The sequence below is a fragment of the Mobula hypostoma genome, chromosome 20 (genome assembly GCF_963921235.1).
Source record: "Mobula hypostoma chromosome 20, sMobHyp1.1, whole genome shotgun sequence".
NCBI classification, from domain to species: Eukaryota; Metazoa; Chordata; class Chondrichthyes; order Myliobatiformes; family Myliobatidae; genus Mobula; species Mobula hypostoma.
Genome location: NC_086116.1, coordinates 35,970,869 through 35,988,969, shown reverse-complemented (window position 1 = coordinate 35,988,969; position 18,101 = coordinate 35,970,869). Strand labels below are relative to the sequence as shown.

The 18,101-nt window shown below is 45.2% G+C and overlaps 1 protein-coding gene across 9 annotated transcripts in view; it reads right to left on the bottom strand.

Moving 5' to 3' along the window:
* The window catches only part of sema3d (sema domain, immunoglobulin domain (Ig), short basic domain, secreted, (semaphorin) 3D), a 270,876-nt gene that overhangs the window by 18,977 nt on the left and 233,798 nt on the right, over nucleotides 1–18,101 (bottom strand). For all 9 annotated transcript variants that reach the window (XM_063072672.1, XM_063072668.1, XM_063072670.1 and 6 more), the window contains 5 exons: nucleotides 12,217–12,305; nucleotides 9,044–9,085; nucleotides 8,780–8,937; nucleotides 7,644–7,708; nucleotides 4,638–4,774 (listed from right to left, as the gene is read on the bottom strand). In XM_063072672.1, the coding sequence (XP_062928742.1) occupies nucleotides 4,638–4,774; nucleotides 7,644–7,708; nucleotides 8,780–8,937; nucleotides 9,044–9,085; nucleotides 12,217–12,305 (491 nt within the window). The remainder of the gene's footprint in view (nucleotides 1–4,637; nucleotides 4,775–7,643; nucleotides 7,709–8,779; nucleotides 8,938–9,043; nucleotides 9,086–12,216; nucleotides 12,306–18,101) is intronic.

Sequence of the window (18,101 nt, the reverse complement as noted above, 5' to 3'; positions counted from 1 at the left end):
TTGTGGTGCACCCCGTTCCAAACTGCCTTGGGTAAGTGTTCCTTTTAATTTCAACATTGACTGGCTGGGTCTCTGCGGAGCTGCCGTGCATCTTTGAAGTCACTGCACCTGTCCCCGCCTGAGCATTCAGGTGTTTGTCTATCAGGAGCTTGGCCTCTTCCAGTCAGCGCCACAAGATTGATATCGGATGAGGCAGAAACTCAGCAATTTCCTCAGGCACTTTTCACTTCTACTTCCTCCCCAGCACCCCCTCCCTCCTCCACCTGTTGTCTCTTAAACAGCCTGTGAAATTTGGTACAATTTACAATAGATGTGAATGAGCCTCCGTGTAGGTATGGGTGGTAAATTAATCTGTCAGCCACTGACAAGGTTCACACGTTGCTGTTGGCCATGTGGAGTCTTCAAAAACCAGGAGGTGGTGAGCAGATAAAACAGAAACAATTTGCTGTTTCCCAACCGTGGGAGCCTGCTGCAAACCGTTCCCTCCCACAGCAGAAATCACTGAGCTTGTAGTACTGACGTCCTCAAGATTGAAGACAGGCATCCCTGCTGAAGAAGTGAGCTCCAGGTCTAATCCAATTGAAGGGCCTGAAATGTCCACTGTCATTTTCCCTCCACAGATGCTGCCTGACCCATTGAGTTCCTCCTGCAGTTCGTTTCCTCTCCCTGTCCGGACGAAACGTCTGGGTCTGGAAGATCTGCTGTCCATTTCTCTCCGCAGATGTTCCCTGACCCTCTGAGCTCCTCCGGGAGTTTGTTTCTTTCTCTAGAGCCTGTTGCCTCTCTGAGACGACTATAAGGGTGGCATTGTAGCGCAGAGGCCAGTGTAACGCGTATCAGCGCCAGCGATCGGAGTTCAATTCCTGCCGCTGTCTGTAAGGAATTTGTACGCTCTCCCCGTGGCTGCATGGGTTTCCTCCCACATTCCAAAGGCATACAGGCTGGGGTCAGTGAGTTATGGCCGTGCTACACTGGTGCCCGAAACACGGCACCAGCACATTCCCAGACTGTCTCGATCATTGATGCAAATGACACATTTTGTTGCAGGCTTCCGGCATCTGCAGTTGTTTTAGATTTTCATCCACTGTGGGCTTTTACCCTGGGATGGAGACTCCAATGCACCGGATCAAGTTCAAGTTTAATTGTCATTCACCCATGAATACAGCCAAATGAAACAGTGTTCCTCCAGGGTCCAGATGCAAAACATAGTACCAACAGTCACACACAGCACGTATAAGATATCAGTAAACTACAGTCTCACAAAAAGATGTATATAATTTAAGAACCTGAATCCATGAATGTTGCAGCAGTCTGCAGAGAAATACAGCACAGTTTGCCTCTGCCGAGTGGACACTGGGGGTCAGCACTGACTCCAGCTTCTACGCTGCGCCATACCGCCCCCTAGTGGAGCTCACCAACTCTGACGCCTCTCTCCTGGTCAGTTGTAAACAGGCCAGGACGCGGCTTGAGGCCTAGTCCTTGCTATGGGCATGCAGCTCCCCCACTGTCTGCCAATGAATCAGCGAGTCGGACTTGCAGCATTCCACGTTGATAATGTCCAACAGGGTCTTGTGATCACATGAAAAGTGACCAAGACAATCACTCACCACTAGACTGCACACCAACTCCGCCAATGCCTCTCTGGCGCCAGCAGCTGCTGGAACCGCATCAAGTTCAAATCCAGATGGCAAGAGGATGCAGAAGGTTCTAGACTCAGCCAGCTCCATCATGGGCACAACCTTCCCCACCTCTTGAGGCATCTTCAATTGGTGGTGCCTCAGGGAGGTGGGATCCATCACTAAAAACCCTCACCACCAGGACGTGCCCTCTTCTCATTACTACCATCAGGGTGGAGGTACAGGAGCCGAAAGACACACACCCAATGTTTCGGCAACAGCTTCTTCAGGTATATTTAAAGTTGATAGGTTCTTGATTAGTCAGGGCATCAAAGGTTATGGGAAGGAGAATGGGGTTAATAAAGAGGGATAATTAAGGAGAGGGATTGTAAATCAGGCATGATGGAACGGCAGAACAGACCCAGTGGGGAAAATTCTGCTCCTGTATCTTATGGTCTTCTGCCCTGCCGTCATATTTCTGATTGGACTGTGAACATAGGAGCACAATGTCACTATTCCTTTTTTGTATTATTTAGTTATTTATGTACCTTACAGTAATTTTTATTCCATGCACTGTACTGCTGCTACACAGCAATAAATTTCACGTCATGTTCCAGTGATAATACATGATTCTTATTCTGACTTTTCAGAGATTCCTCGAATCTAATCTCCAACCTTCACTCTGGACACTGACCACAACCATTGCAGGACATTGTGAGAATTGAATTTTTCTCGCAATGACTCCGGATTCGGACTGAACCTGTGCGAATTCCAGGCCGAGATGGGCCTTCGGTGGAGGCGTAAAAATTTGAATCGTGTGGGAGAGTGTCCCTCCACACCACCGGCGCTGTTGGCACTTAGCAAAACTGAATGTTTACACAATATCAAAGCAGGTTTGAAAGGAGCACAAAGGAAGGCGCAGCGGACATGTGCATAAACACTCAGCGCAGCTTTGAAGTGCCAGATTGAAATACCTCTGTCCTCACAAGTCAGCGATGTTTAATTGTGCGTGAGAACACTGATAAATGACACATGAGCACCCCTCAGTATTAGCTCTGGTCCTTCCCACTGCAGGACAGAGCGAAGAAGGAATGCTTTCATTCAGTGGCTTTGGAGACTGTTTTGGCTCTAACTCAGCAGGATGGGGAGCAGGGGACAGCTCCCCAAAACGGTGATCAGGTGGAAGCATGGCCTACCTCTCGGTGAGCAGTGACGGAGTAAGAAAATACCGCGTTTTTCCTCATTCTGCCCCAATGCATTGAGTAATGAATTGATCTGTATGAACAGTTTGCAAGCCTAGTTTTTCACTGTATCCCGGTACATGTGACAATAATAAACCAATTCCAGTTTATAAAGAACCAGATTCCGATCTGCAATGTTAGGAGTTTAGTAACCACAGAGGCAGGAAATAAGTCCTTCAGGCCAAAGTGACCAATATTCCCACCTGATCTAGACCCATTTGTAAAGTGGTTTATTGAGTGAGAGCTCTGTCCACCACCAACCACAGGACCAGCCAGCAGGTAAGGATCACCATGGTTTTGAGAGTCCCGGATGTGTACTGGTTCTTGTCAGCCTTCTAAGAAACCACAGCAAACGGGACCCTCACCCTCCCTGGTCATTGATTTAATTTTCTGTTAGTGAGGAGTCAGCCGCAGAGTGAGCCAATCTCCTTGTTCTGAGCAGGACAGACTTCAGCCCTGTGAGTGCAAGGCCGGTACTCCTTCACAGGAGCGGGTACTCTATGACCGACACCCGTTTGGCAGGTTGGGTCACTGGCCTCACATGGAGTCAGAGGCCTCACATAGACCAAGACACTTCCAGCATTGCACACTCTGTCCCTTGCCAGTCCTTACTCAGTCTCCCTAAGGTCTCCACTCACAGCCAGCTTGGCAGCTGACAACTGTGGCCATCTTCAAGAAGGTGGCATCCATCACTAAGGACACTTGCCAGCAGTACATGCCCTTCTCTCAGCTACCGTCAGGGAAGAGATACAGGACCCTGAAGACACACACTCAACGTTTTAAGAACAGCTTCTTCCTCTCCGCTGTCAGATTTCTGAACGATCCATGAATACTACAACACAATTCCTCTTTTGGGCTTTTTATTCATTACTTTAACTTACAGTAGCTTTTTATGTCTTGGTCTTGCACTGTACTGCTGCCACAAAACAAGGAACTTCATGACACATCAGTAATATTAATCCCTGATTCAGATTCAGAATGAAGTGTTATCGTTACAGAGAAAGTGCAGGACAAAGAGTTGTTACAGCGTCAATGACATCTTCATAAGAAAGTTCTTCAAGAAGGCAGTATTCATCACTCAGAACTCTCACCATGCACAACGTGCCCTCTTCTCATTACTACCATCAGTGAGGGGGTACAGGAGCCTGAAAACACACTCTCAATGAATCAGGAACATCTTTATTCCCTACTCTGTCATCTTTCTGAATGGACAATGAACCCAAGAACAGTGCCTTACTATTCTCTTTTGTTTTGTAATTTATAGTCTTTGCACTGTCTCTATTTATGTCCTTGCATTGTACTGCAGCCATAAAACAATTTTCACTGCAAAAGTAGAGACAATAAAGCTAGCTCTGGCCTCTTTAAGTTATAAATAACTCCACTGAATGCAGATTAGCACAGACAACTCTGGTCTAGGACCAATGGATTCGCAGGGGAAATTGGGACCCAATGTCTGCAAATCCACGAGTTTGCGAGAAGCTGGAGGCTGAAGAAGAGGTCCAGGGGTTAGAGGTCTATGCATGTACATCGGAGGACGCAACGGGCCTTGTTTTACTGTTCTTATTTTGCCGCTTTGCCATGTTGTATGTTGTCGTGATCTGTGTCGATCTGCTGAGCATTGTGGGAATGATATGTCGGTGCCGGAATGTGTGGCAACATTTGCAGGCTACCCCCCCCCCCCCACCCCCCAGAACATACTTATGTGTGCTGGTTTTTAACACAAACGACACATCTCACTCTACGTTTTGATGTACTTGTGGGAAATAAATCTAAATCTTACCTCCTCCCGATAATCATTGCCGGGACGTTGAACAAACCACCGGATCGAAGCTTGCTGAGACTTGGGGAGACACTCCAGGAAAGTGGAGTTAAACTCGATACCGAACATCAGCTTCTCGTCGCTCTCCCTGTTCATACCTGCCAATCACAAGCGGTGAGATCAGCTCAGGTGCTACAGTTACAGCCCCAGCACATCAGGACACACACCACGTCTCTCGAGGGGGAAACTGGGCCCTGTGCAGTGTGGATACGGACCGGCTGGGTAAATTTGATTCCAGCAAGGAGATAATCTCATACATCAGCCATTCCAGAAAAACAGCAGGAATAGCAGAAATAGATTAGTTTCACAGAAACACTGCTAATATTGACATTTTCTCTGTGTCCCAGGTTCCAGCAGGGACTAATGAGGAAGATATTTGCAATAAATTATATCATTTATACTATCGAAATGAAGAATTACTGCAACTTTCTACTGAGACCATTTCATGCACAGACTTCTGAGTATTAATGGCCAGATCATTGGTCAGGAGTCTAACTTCATTTCCACATATCACACAGATGGAAGTTTGCATAAGACATAGAAGCATAACGGGCCATTCAGCCCATGAAATCTGCTTTGCCATTCTATCATGGCTGACTTATTATCCCTCGTAACCCCATTTATCTGCCTTCTCCCCGTAACCTATACCACCCTTAGTAATCAAGAACTTATCAACCTCCACTTAAAATATACCCAATGATTTGGCCTTCACAGCAATGAATTCCACAGATTCACTATCCACTGAAATACAGTTCACAAGGGCATCAAAATTCAAAGTACATTGAGCATCAAATTATGGATTTGTTGCCATAAACTATATTGAGATTCATTTTCTTGCAGGCATTTACAGGAAAGTAAAAAAATACATTCGAATTTATGAAAAACTATAAATAAACAAAGACCAACAAATAACCAACGTGCAAAAGATGACAAACTGTGCAAATTAAAATAAACAGCATTAAGACTCAGTTCAGAGTTGCAGTGAGTGAAGTTATGGATGCTGGAGTGAGGTCAAGGATCAGGCCCCAGAGAACGTTGGGGATCTTCTGTCTTTCGAGGTATCCTTGGTCATCTGAACCCTCCCCGGTCACGTGGCTCCAGAACTTCCAGAGTGGTTGAGCGAAAGAATGAATGGTTCTCCAGGGTCTTGGTGGGATGGGCGGTGTGTGTGTGTGTGTATGTGTACGTGCACACTCCCTGGTCTTCTGATAATTGTTGCTTTAGATTTCCAGCATCTGCAGACTTTCCTGTGTTTGTTGTTTATATTAAATTTAAACCAGGGCAAGAGCAAGCCCGAACCCCAGAGCCTTCAGTACGGGTGGATAATGTCATCTACTGGGGTGATCAAGTCCCAGAGCAAATTACATCTGAAGTACCACAAAATTATGCAAACACAAGTGGAGGCCGCTCGCTTCCTCCTGCCATTCAATATGATCACAGGTGACCTGCCCTAGATTCAAATCCTCCCTCTTAACCACTTTCTATCACCTTCAATTTCCTCATCTTTTTAAAAGTTTAGATACTTTTTCTCTGAATACTTACAGTCATCCAGTCTCCACAACCACCCCCCCCCCACCCTCCCAGGGCAGAGAATTCCTGAGATTTGCCACCCTCTGGCAGGAAAATGGGGTTGAGAGGGATAATGACTTAGCCATGATTGAATAGTGGAACAGATTCGACAGGCTGAATGGCCTAATTTTGCTCCTATCTGGTATGGTCTTATGGTCTCTGCAAGAAGAAATACTGGAACAGCTAACACAATTTTTGGAACCTTCCGCAGGTCAGTTTTTGCCCAACAATTGAAGGATTAAAGATCAAATAGAAAGACTAAACAACTGGTTATCCAAAAGAGAGATTAGCTCCTTTCTTGGCATCTTGTAGCTCATCCAATGATTGGAAGCCTAAGATTTCCTGAGTCTCTGTAGGAATGCCAACTGTCGCCATGGTTTCAGAGTGAATACCCAGCACTGACAAAGGCCTGTCCAACTCCTTGAAGCCTTTCACTTGGTTAAAGACGCGACTCAGATACAAGCCTCTGGTGAGTTACATTCTGTACATCAATTCAGATCCTCCTCTTCCATGGACCTGCCCACAACACCCCCACCTTCCTTACATTGTCCTAATCTCAGCCTCGAAATCTGATAATCAAATCACTTCTGATACTCCCTCCCTTTATAAATGACAAGCTTTTACTGAGCAAGCACTCCAGGACACACTGACTGGAACATAGGTAAAATACCAAGAGTTTGATGAACCTAGCTCACTCCTTGGCACCAAATTAATGAACCACATCTGAAGTTTGTAAGATTATGCAAAAATATTTTTTTTTAAAGTATCTTGACAAATGATGACACTTCTCTTGTGCTGATGTTCAGGGTCACAAGGGCTGGATGGAAATGTAGAATCTCAGACTACCTGCTCAAGTGTAGTGGTGAACTTTGGAATGAAACACCCTCCTTTATCATTAGGGCTGGAAATACAAGTCAAAGTTGAAAGTAAATGTATTATCAAACTACTTATGTGTCACCTTCAGATTTATTTCCTTGCAGGCATTTACAGGAAAATAAAGAAATACAATAGAATTTATGAAAAAACTGACAAAAACCAATGTGCAAAAGAAAACAAAACGTGCAAAAAAAAATCAAAGCATGAGCTGTCAATTCCTTGAAAGTGAGTCTCTCGGTTGTGGATTCAGTTCAGAATTGAGGTGAGTGAAGTTATCCACACAAGTTCAGAAGCCAGATGGTTGAAAAGTAGTAACTGTTCTTGAATCTGGTGGTGTGGGGCCAAAGGCTCCTATATCCCCTTCCTGATGGAAGCAGTGAGAAGACGGCACGGCCTGAATGTTGGGGGCGCTTGACACTGTCACGGGAAAGGGCTCTGTGCACATGGGGGCGGGGGGGGGGGAGGAGATTAGCAAATATGAAGCATCATCATTCACTTTACACTGAATACCCCAGTACTCACTTTCTTCCAGGTCCCAGCACTGGCTGACTGGGTCTCCATGCTTCACATCCTGACGTCTCGTCCGCCTGTACAAACATCAGAAATGCCAATGAAATGTCATTTGCAATTACGTTCGATCCAACAGTCAGAACGAACGGAAAATCACCAAAGCAAAGTGGTTCAGACTGTGAAAATGTTTTTGCAGTTTGTAGCTCTTAACTTTTCTGTCTCCAACAATGAGCACGGTTGTTTTATTACGCTTACTGCGTGTTAAACTGCAGACGCTTGTGAACTTTTTCCACACAGAGGGTGGTAGGCATTTTGAACAAGCTGCCAGAAGAGGTGGTAGAGGAGGATACTAAGTTTTTTGCCTTCAGTTTTGATCATCCTGTTATAGGAAGGATGTTATTAAACTAGAAAAAAGTGCAGCAAATATTTACCAGCACGTTGCCTAGACTTGGGAGTGTGAATTACAAGCAGGCGTTGTGTAGTCGAGCGCTTTATTCCCGAGAACGTCGGAGATTGAGGGGTGACCTGATAGAGGTGTATCAGATCATGAGGGGGCAGAGACAGGGGGAAAGCACACAATCTTTAACCCAGGAAGGGGAAGTGCTAAAAACATGAGGGTGCAGGTTTTAGATCAGGGGTGAGGGATTTAAAAGGGAGTTCAGAGGAAGCTTCTTAACGCGCAGGGTATTTGGAACGAGCTGCCAGAAATAGTGGTTGAGCCAGACACATTAGAAACATTTAGAAGCCACCTGGATAAGTACATGGATTGGAGGGGTGTAGAACACTACGGGCCAAATGGGAACATTACCCCACTGGGCAACAGAGTTGGCATGGACGAGATGGGCTGAAGGGCCTGTTTCCGTGCTGTACGTATGACTCCTTACAGTTACAACACTTTAAAGGTGTGTGGACAGGTATTGGGATCGAACAGGTGTAAAGGATGTAGGCCTAACATAGGCAGGTGGGATTTGTAGCGGACATCATGTTCAGCGCAGTAAGGGAGCTGAAGGTGTCCACTTCTGTGTTGTGTCTCTCTGGGATTCACTGATTCCTTGAAACCAAAAATATCTAATCAAACACAACATGAAGAACAGATTATATAGCATGCGGAAACCACGACCAGCAGAGTGGACCCGAGCAACACTCACCGCTTGGACGCTGGCATGTAGCGGGAACAGGAGATGCCGTCCCAAGCGCAGTAAGGGTCTCTGGCCAGACAGCACTCAGCACAGACCTGACCGTAGGTATCGCAACGATGCAGGGAGAGCTGGACCAGCCCGTCCCTGGAGCCAATGTACAACTGTTGCTGTAGAAAAAATGTTCAACCGTTAGTTACTTCCTGTGGTCTCTGGGAAATAGAAAGATTAAAGTGAGATAAGGGTTTACGTTAACACTCAGCCATTCTAGTTTACCTGTTTGGAAGAGATCTTCATGTTCAATATTGGGGAATGACCCTGGAGAAAGAACATGGAAATGATGATTATAGCAGATCTCAAATCTAGGTAACCTTTAGGGAGAGCAGAACAGATCGGTGGGTCGAACCTGTTTGTAGTCCTAGAGTCATAGAGGAGTACAACAAGTATACAGGCCCTTCGGCCCAACTAGTTTATGCTGACCACAGTGCCCTCCCCCCCCAGATACTCCCAATTTCCTGCATTCGCCCCATATCCCTCCATGTACCTACCCAAGTGCTCCGAATTGTACCTGCCTCAACCACTTCCTCTGGCAGCTCACCACCCACCTCTGAAATTTTCTCTTTTAAATCTTTCCCCTCTCACCCTAAAGCTATGCCCCATAGTTTTCGTCTCCCCTACCCTGGGGAAAAGACTGTTACCAGCCACCTTGTCGATGCCTCTCACAATTCTAAACATATTTATGAGGTTACCTCTCGGTCTCCTACATTCCACAGAATAAAATCGGAACACGTGGACCTTGCAGAAACACTGACAGATTTGACAATAAAACACTGCTGTCTCAACTTAATTATTAAATACCCTTAAACGTTTCCTCAGCAGAGCCTGCTCCTGCCACCAGCAAGGAGAAGACAACTGAAGACTCTGTCGTTTTCCCACAGTACAGCCGTGAGTCAACTTACTGCTGGATCATAGTCAAAGTCAGCAACAGTTATTACCCGACAACCATCAGGCTCCTGAACCAGCATGGATAACCTCACTCTCCTCAACGCTGAACTGATTCCACAACCTACAGAGTCAAGAAAGAAGGAGCCAATCCTGATTAAAGGCCTTGACTCGAAATGTCGACTGTTTACTCTTTTCCATAGATACTGCCTGGCCTGCTGAGTTCCTCAAGGATTTTGAATTTCCAGCATCTGCAGCTTTTCTCTTGTTTGCTATTCTCAGTATATTTAATTATTTGCACAATTTGCCTTCTTTTGCACTTTGGTTGTTTGTTAGCCTTTGTTTAAGTGTAGATTCTGTAAATTCTATTACATTTATTTATTTTCCTGAAAATACCTACAGGAAAATGAATCTCAGGGTAGTACAGTACATGGCTACATATACATACTTTGTTAATACATTTACTTTAACTTTGACATTGTAGGCTGCATTTTTTCTGGAACAACTGGCCCAAGCAGCATTTACATCATGTGCCTCACAGCCAGCATGTTCTGCTCACCGGTACAAACAGAAACCCTGTCTCTCCATCCACACACTCAATTCCACTTAATTAGCTGTAGGAGAAGCTCATTAGCTTTCACCTGGAGCCAATTTATCAGCTTCTCGTTAATCCCAAGAAATTTGTTGATCATTTATCAAAGGCAGGTGTGATAAGAAAGAACTTGAAGTGTCCTTCCCAGTGTATGTTTGGACCTGATACCAGCATTGTAGTGAATAGAAACACACGAGATTCTGCAGATGCTGGAAATCCAGAGTAACGCACGCAAAATGCTGGTGGAACGCAGCTGGTCAGGCAGAATCTATGAAAATGAATAACCAGTTGACGTTTCAGACAAAGTCCCATCATCAGGATTGGACTCCTAAAAAATCTCAGCCTGAAATGTTGACTGTTTATTCCTCTTCATAGATGCTGGCTGACCAGATGTGTTGCTCCAATATTTTGTATGTGTTACCAGCATTGCAGTAAAGATTAGTTATCTGTCTTTATATTTACCTCAGGGTTTCCCCACCAAGGTTAATGTAACACAGAATCAGCATGGAGAGCGGGCTTAGACACAGGGGAGCAAATATCTCCTATGAATCTAAAATATGTGGAAGTGTTAACGGTGAAGATGGATTTGAGAAATTACAGAGGAATATTGATCAGCTGGGTAAGTGGGCCGAGGGAATGACAAATGGAGTTTCAGTCGATAAGCATGAGGTGTTCCTTGTGGCAAGACAAACCAGAGTAGGAATTTCGCAGTGAATGACAGGGCCCCGGGGAATGTTGTAGGACAGAGATTCTCCTGTTCCCTATTGTAGGATGGGGTACAGGTACATGGTTCCCTGAAAGTGGTGTCACAGTCAGACAGAATGGTGAAGAAGGCTGTTGGCACAATGGTCTTGGTTAGTTAGGTCATTGAGCACAGAAGTTAGAATGTTGTGTTGTAGTTGTACAAGACGTTGATAATCTGTATTTGGAATATTGGTAAGTTGTTTTGTCCTGTGCACTGAGCTGTGGTGTTTTTGTATACCATCCATCCCAGATCACTTCATGACAACAGTGGGTTGAGGTATTATAAGGGAAAAGAGCAATAGAATGCATAATAAAGTATAACAGTTACAGAGAACGTGCAGTGCAGTTTTAGCCTCTCTGCTTTAGGAAAGACAATGTTAAACTGGAAAGAGTGCAGAGGAGATTTACAAGGATGTTGCGAAGACTAGAATTGTTAGATTGGATTGGACTTATTGGTCAAATTACTTTGAAGCATTGAAACATACAGCGAAATCCATCATTTGCATCAACAACCAACACAATCTGAGGATGGGCTGGGATGGCCCGTCCCATGCTTCTGCCGCCAACATTGCATGCCCCCCCCCCCAACCCGTACATCTTGGAAAAGTGGGAGGAATCAGGAACATATGGAGGAAGCCCATGCGGTCACATGAGAAACTACTGACTCCTTACGGACAGCGGTGGGATGAGTTATGGAGAAAGGTTAAGCAGATGGACCTTTTCCATTGGAGGACAGAAGCATGAGCTGTCCAGTTGAGCTGTATAAAACCATGAGGGGCACAGACAGGGCGAATGTGCGCAGTCTCTTTCCCAGGGTTGGGGAACCAAGAACTAGAGGGCAGAGGTTTAAGGTGGAGGGGACAGACTTAATAGGAACCTGCGGGACAAAGTTTTCACCCAGGAGGTCCACACATGGAATGAGCTGCCAGAGGAAATGGTTGAGGCAGGTACAGTAACAATATTTATATAGAAAGGAGAGGTTTGGAGGGGTATGGGCTGAAGGTGGTTAAATGGGGATGTTGGTCAGCATGGAGCATTTGGGCTGAAGGGCATTTTACTGTGCTGTATAACTCTGTGCTATGTGATGCTATGGGTATGGGCAACACTTACCTGTGACACACCGCAGAAGGTATGACCGTAACTGAGGTTAATCCTCAGGACACCTCCTTACCTTAAACACCTGCAGCTCCTCCAGGATCACTTCCTCAGTGACCCAGTTTTCCTTGGTGACGCTCACCACTTTCAAAACTGTTCCAATATCTGCACCGAAACAAAATCAATACTTCAAAACACCTCCTGGAGAAAATGAAGCAAGTAGAACATTTTCAATTTTATCTTATTGACTTAATTATTGCAATATTTTATTTAAGTGCTGTGTTTTGTAGGTGCACCATGATCGTGAGGAACATTGTTTCATTTGGTTTTATAGAAATCTATACACATTCAGATCAGTATAAATCTGAACTTGAACTTAATCTGACTTGCACATTTTGCCCATCCAATGTGGGTTCTTTACAGAACATGTAGTGTTGGGGAAGTGAGAATAAGAGGTGACGACCCAAAAGCCTAACATTTCCAACATCTTTGGGGAGCAAGATTGGCTGAGTTATTTTATCAGTGCACCTCTCCTTTACTCTCTGTATACCCATGACTGTGATGCCATCCACAGCTCCAATCTGCTAATTAAATTTGCTGACAATACTACGCCGATTGGCCTAATCTCAAATAATAACGAGGCAGCCTACACAGAAGAAGTCATCACCCTGACACAGTGGTGTCAAGAAAACAACCTCTCCCTCAATGTTGTGAAAACAAAGGAGCTGGTTGTGGCCTACAGGAGGAATAGAGACAGGTTAACCCCTATAGATATCAATGGATCTGGGGCTGAGAGGGTAAACAGCTTTAAATTCCTCGGCATACACATCACTGAGGATCTCACGTGGTCTGTACGTACCAGCTGTGTGGTGAAAAAAGCACAACAGCACCTCTTTCACCTCAGGCTGTTGAAGAAGTTTGTTATGGGTCCCCAATCCTAAGAACTTTCCAATGGAGAGCATCCTGACTGGCTGCATCACTGCCTGGTATGGGAACTGTACTTCCCAAAATCACAGGACTCAGCAGAGAGTGGTGCGGACAGCCCAGCGCATCTGTAGTTGCGAACTTCCCACTATTCAGGACATTTACAAAGACAGGTGTGTAGGTTCACTGGGGACACAAGTCACTCCAACCACAAACTATTCCAGCTGCTACCACCCGGGAAACAGTACCGCAGCATAAAAGCCAGGACCAACAGGCTCCAGGACAGTTTCTTCCACCAGGCCATCAGACTGATAAATTCATGCTGAGACCATTGTATTTCTATGTTATATTTGTTACAAATTGCTATAAAGTGCACATTGCACATTTAGAGGGACACGTAATGTAAAGATCTTTACTCCTGGTGTATATGAATGAGGTAAGTAATAAATTCAATTCACTGAAAGCATCTGATCCAGATGCATTGTGGCTTGGTGTGGCAACTATTCTGTACGTGACTGTAAAAAACTGCAGGGAGTTGTGGACACAGCTCAGCACATCACGGAATCCAGCCTCCCCTCCATGGACTCTTGTCTACACTTCCCACTGCCTTGGTTAAGCGGCCGCCCGTCCATCCGTCTGTTATGTACTGTGTCATATGATGTAGGTGATCTTGGACTTTCCATGACTATGATTGTTTATGACAAATTTTTCTACAGAAGTGTTTTGTCATTGTCTTCTTCTGGGCAGTGCCTTCACAAGACAGGTAACTCCAGCCATTATCAATACTCTTCAGAGCTTGTCTGCCTGGCGTCAGTGGTCGTATAACCAGGACTTGTGATCTGCACCAGCAGCTCATGCGACCATCCACCACCTGCTCTCAAGGCTTCATGTGACCCTGATCAGGAGGCTAAGCAGGTGCTACACTTTGCCCAAGGGTGACCTGCAGGCTAGCGGAGGGAAGGAGAGCCTTACACCTCCTTTGGGAGAGACTTATCTCCACTCCGCAGCCAGTATAATCAAAATCCTACCCACCTTGGACATTCTCGCTTCATTCCCCCTCCCATCAGGCAGAAGATAAAGAAGCTTTAAGGCACGAATTGCCAGGATCAAGGACAGCTTCTATCCTGTGGTTAATAAACTCATGAGCAGACCACTTAAACACCAAAATATGAATACTTGATCGCCCAATCTACCTCATCGCTGCCCTTACACTTTATTGGAGTGACTCATGCAAAATTCTGGAGGAACTCAGCAGGCCAGGCAGCATGCATTTTTTCCCTGACATTTCATTCAGTGGCCACTTTATTAGGTACAACTCCTTGCTAATGCAAATATCTAATTAGCCAAATAGTATGCAACAACTCAACACATAAAAGCATGCAGACATGGTCAAGAGGTTTAGTTGTTGTTCAGACCAAATATCAGAATGAGGAAAAAATGTGAGTTAAGTTATTTTGACTGTGGAATGATTGTTGGTGCCAGTATGGGTGGTCTGAGTATCTCAGAATGTGCTGATCTCCTGGGATTTTCACCCAGAATAGTTTCCAGAGTTTACAAAGAATAGTGCAAAAAACAAAAAAACACCTTGGAAGGGGCAGTTCTGTGGGGGGAAACGCCTTGTTAATGAGAGAGGTCAGAGGAGAATGGCCAGACTGGTTCAAGCTGACAGGAAGGCGACAGTAACTCAAATAACCACGTGTTACAACAGTGGTGTGCAGAAGAGCATCTCTGAATGCACAACAGGCTGAACCTTGAAGTGGGTGGGCTACAGCCATAGAAGACCACACCAGGATCCACTTCTGTACCTAATAAAATAACCACTGAGTGTATATTCTGCGCTGTTCCTTTTCACTCTGTCAGTGTGTTTATGTACGGTATGAGCTGTCTGGGTCAAACATAAACAAAAGCTTTTCTCTGTATCTCAGTAAATGTGACCACAATAAACCAATTCACCAACATCCAAGATTCAAATTTCAACATTCAACACTCAAATTTAGTTATCACTTGTATGTCGAAACATACAGTGAAATGCACCATTTGTGTTAACAACCTGCATAGCTGAGGGTGTGCTGGGGAGCAGGATTGCATAAAACTAAATTTATTGCTATAACAGTTATTGTAACAATTCTCGATTTAACTCCATTAAGTTAATTCCAGCTGTGACGGACAGAACAACATGGAGGAACCTGGCAGCACTGATGTATAGACAAACTGAAGGCCAACAGTTACCTCCGAGCAGGAAGCCCCCTGGAAACAAATGGTGCTCTGCCTTTATATGGCAACTGCAATTTACAGAGAAGGAAGTTCCTCTGAGATTGGGCAGGGTTTTGAGGAGACCCCACATGGGGCATGGTGTGAAATGCTGTTCTCCCTCGGGTAGTGCGGATTCACAGGAGAGGTGCAAGGAGTGATGTATCCCCTGGGAATGTTTGTGGAAGATTGTTCATGCTGAGTGGGGTTTGAAGGAATCAGAGGCGATCTCACTGAGACACGAGGGGTGCACAGGGGAGCTGAGGAGAGAGTGCAGAGGCCAGACCGGGGTTGTGACCTTATCTGTGGCTACTCTTCAGTCCACATACCACAATGGAGAGAGAGTGTCACTCAGCCTAAGAGGAGGGAGGATGACTGCAGAGTGCACCATAGTCTGCCTGTCCCCTTGCCCCACATTCTCCCTACATCACTTCCCCTTACCCATCTCATTTCCCTCACTTCCCTTCCCCTGCCCTCACCTCCCTGCCTCATTCTCCTCTCCCCCTGCCTCACTCACCCTCTCCCTGCCTCAGTCTCCTTCGTTCTGATTCATGCCTCCAGTCTGAACCCCTCCTGCCTCACTCCCCTCACCCCTTACCCCACCCACTCTTGGCCTTCACCTTACTCCCTTCCACAATATGATGGAAAAACTCATCCCGGCCATTGGTGGGGTTCCAAACACTGGCCTACATCTGATTTACACAAACAGCATTGCAACACGAAGTGTTCATTGTGTGCACATCTGGACTGGGGAAGCAGCCACATTGATTTATAGCATTTTCATGCTGGGCCACACGCCCTGATAGACCTGAAGCAAGTGGGTCCCTGTGCACTGGATTAATGTCCAGTTAATGAAACCATTTACAGAAGCCCCTTTGCCAACACAGAGAACTGCAGAGGATCAGACAACAGTTACGCTCTATAAACCCTGATTAGACCGCACTTGGAGTATTGTGTTCAGTTCTGGTTGCCTCATTATAGGAAGGATTTGGAAGCTTTAGAGAGGATGCAGATGAGATTTGCCAGGATGCTTGCTGAAGTAGAAGTCAGCGAGCTGTAGCTTTTCCCTTTGGTGCAAAGGAGGATGAGAGATGACGGCACAAGAGATAAAAGATGAGAAGAGGCATAGGTAGGGTAGCAACACACATCAAAGTTGCTGCCTGGCCTGCTGCGTTCACCAGTAACTTTTATGTGTGTTGCTTGAAATTCCAGCATCTGCAGATTTCCTCATGTTTGCATAGATAGAGTAGACAGCTAGAGACTTTTTCTCAGGAGGGCAATGGTCAATACCAGAGGACGTCCATTTCAGGTGAGTGGGGTAATGTACGGGGAGAGTGACAGAGATAGGTTTTGTACAGAGTGGTGGGTGTGTAGAATACTCTGCTGGGGGGTCGTGGTAGAGGCAGATAAATTTAAGGGACTTTTAAAGGGCATTTAAGAGACTTTAGATAGGCAAACAGATAGAAGGAAAATGGGAGGGATATTTGGGAGGGAAGGGTTAGATTGATTATGGAACTGGTTTACACTTTCATTCTGGCATCTTCCCCCTTCTTTTTCAGTCCTGACGAAGGGTCTCGGCCTGAAGCGTCAGCTCTTTACTCTTTTCCATGGATGCTGCCTGACCTGCTGAGTTCTTCCTGTGTGGGTTGATTTCCAGCATCTGCGGCATCTCTTGTGTTTGGGTTTATATAAGTCAAAGTTTAAGTAAAATTTATTATCAAGGCACGTATATTGTATGTCACCATTCATCTTCTTACAGGCATTTGCGGGAAAATATAACAATACATAAACAAAGAGTGAGAAACAACCAATGTGCAAAAGACAAGTTGTGCAAATAAAGAGTACTGTGTACATCAGTTGCTGGCACAACATTGTGGATGAAGCACGGTGCTACACTGTACTTTGTGTTCTACTTTTCTCATACAGAACATAAAATGAATCTCAGGGTTGTATATAGTGACAATATATATATACTTTGATTATCAGTTTATCTAAACTTATATTTATAAATGTATGCATTAAATAAATATATGGTGATACATACATACTTCGATAATCAATTTACTTTGAACTTTGAACTGAGGAAGGTTTCACTGACACATAAAATTACAGTTTACAGTGAGGTTGGAACCTGGCCAAGGTGTGAGTGAGCAACCCAAGTTATCTGAGATGGTGAGGGGTTGGTGGGGGATGAGGGATGGTGGCAAGAGTGGGGGAGAGAGGCAGTGTTAAAGCTCTTGTGGTGGCATCCCATTGAACGTATTGGGTGACCATCCAAAAGCCTGGACTATTGATCCATTAACTTTCGAGCGAATCCTGCCAAGGGCAGCTGGAGATAAAAAAAACGCACCTAATAAAATGGATGAGGAAGTTATAGGATACTAGCAAAGATTTTACTATCATTATCCCCCAATAAAAGCACTATTGTCCTCTAGTGATGGGATTCTGCTGTCGGTGACCAGCCTGTTGAAGTGTGTCTGCGGGCTGACTGAGCTCGGTTCTGTCTGTAACTTGTCCCAGAAAGGAACCAGCTCTGTCAATGTGGTCAGCACAGAGCTGAGCTCAGATACAGTGAAAAAACACGTCCTGCATACTGCTCATACAGATCAGATCATTACACAATCTGATAGAACCAGGAAAAACAATAAAAAGGCAGAATAATGTGTAAAAGCACCCTGAAACATGCAGTGCAGTATAGGAGAGGTTCCTTATTAGTTAGGGGATTAAGAGATATGGGAAGAAGATGAAAGCAAAGAGCCATGGTTGAATGGCAGAGCAGATGTGGTA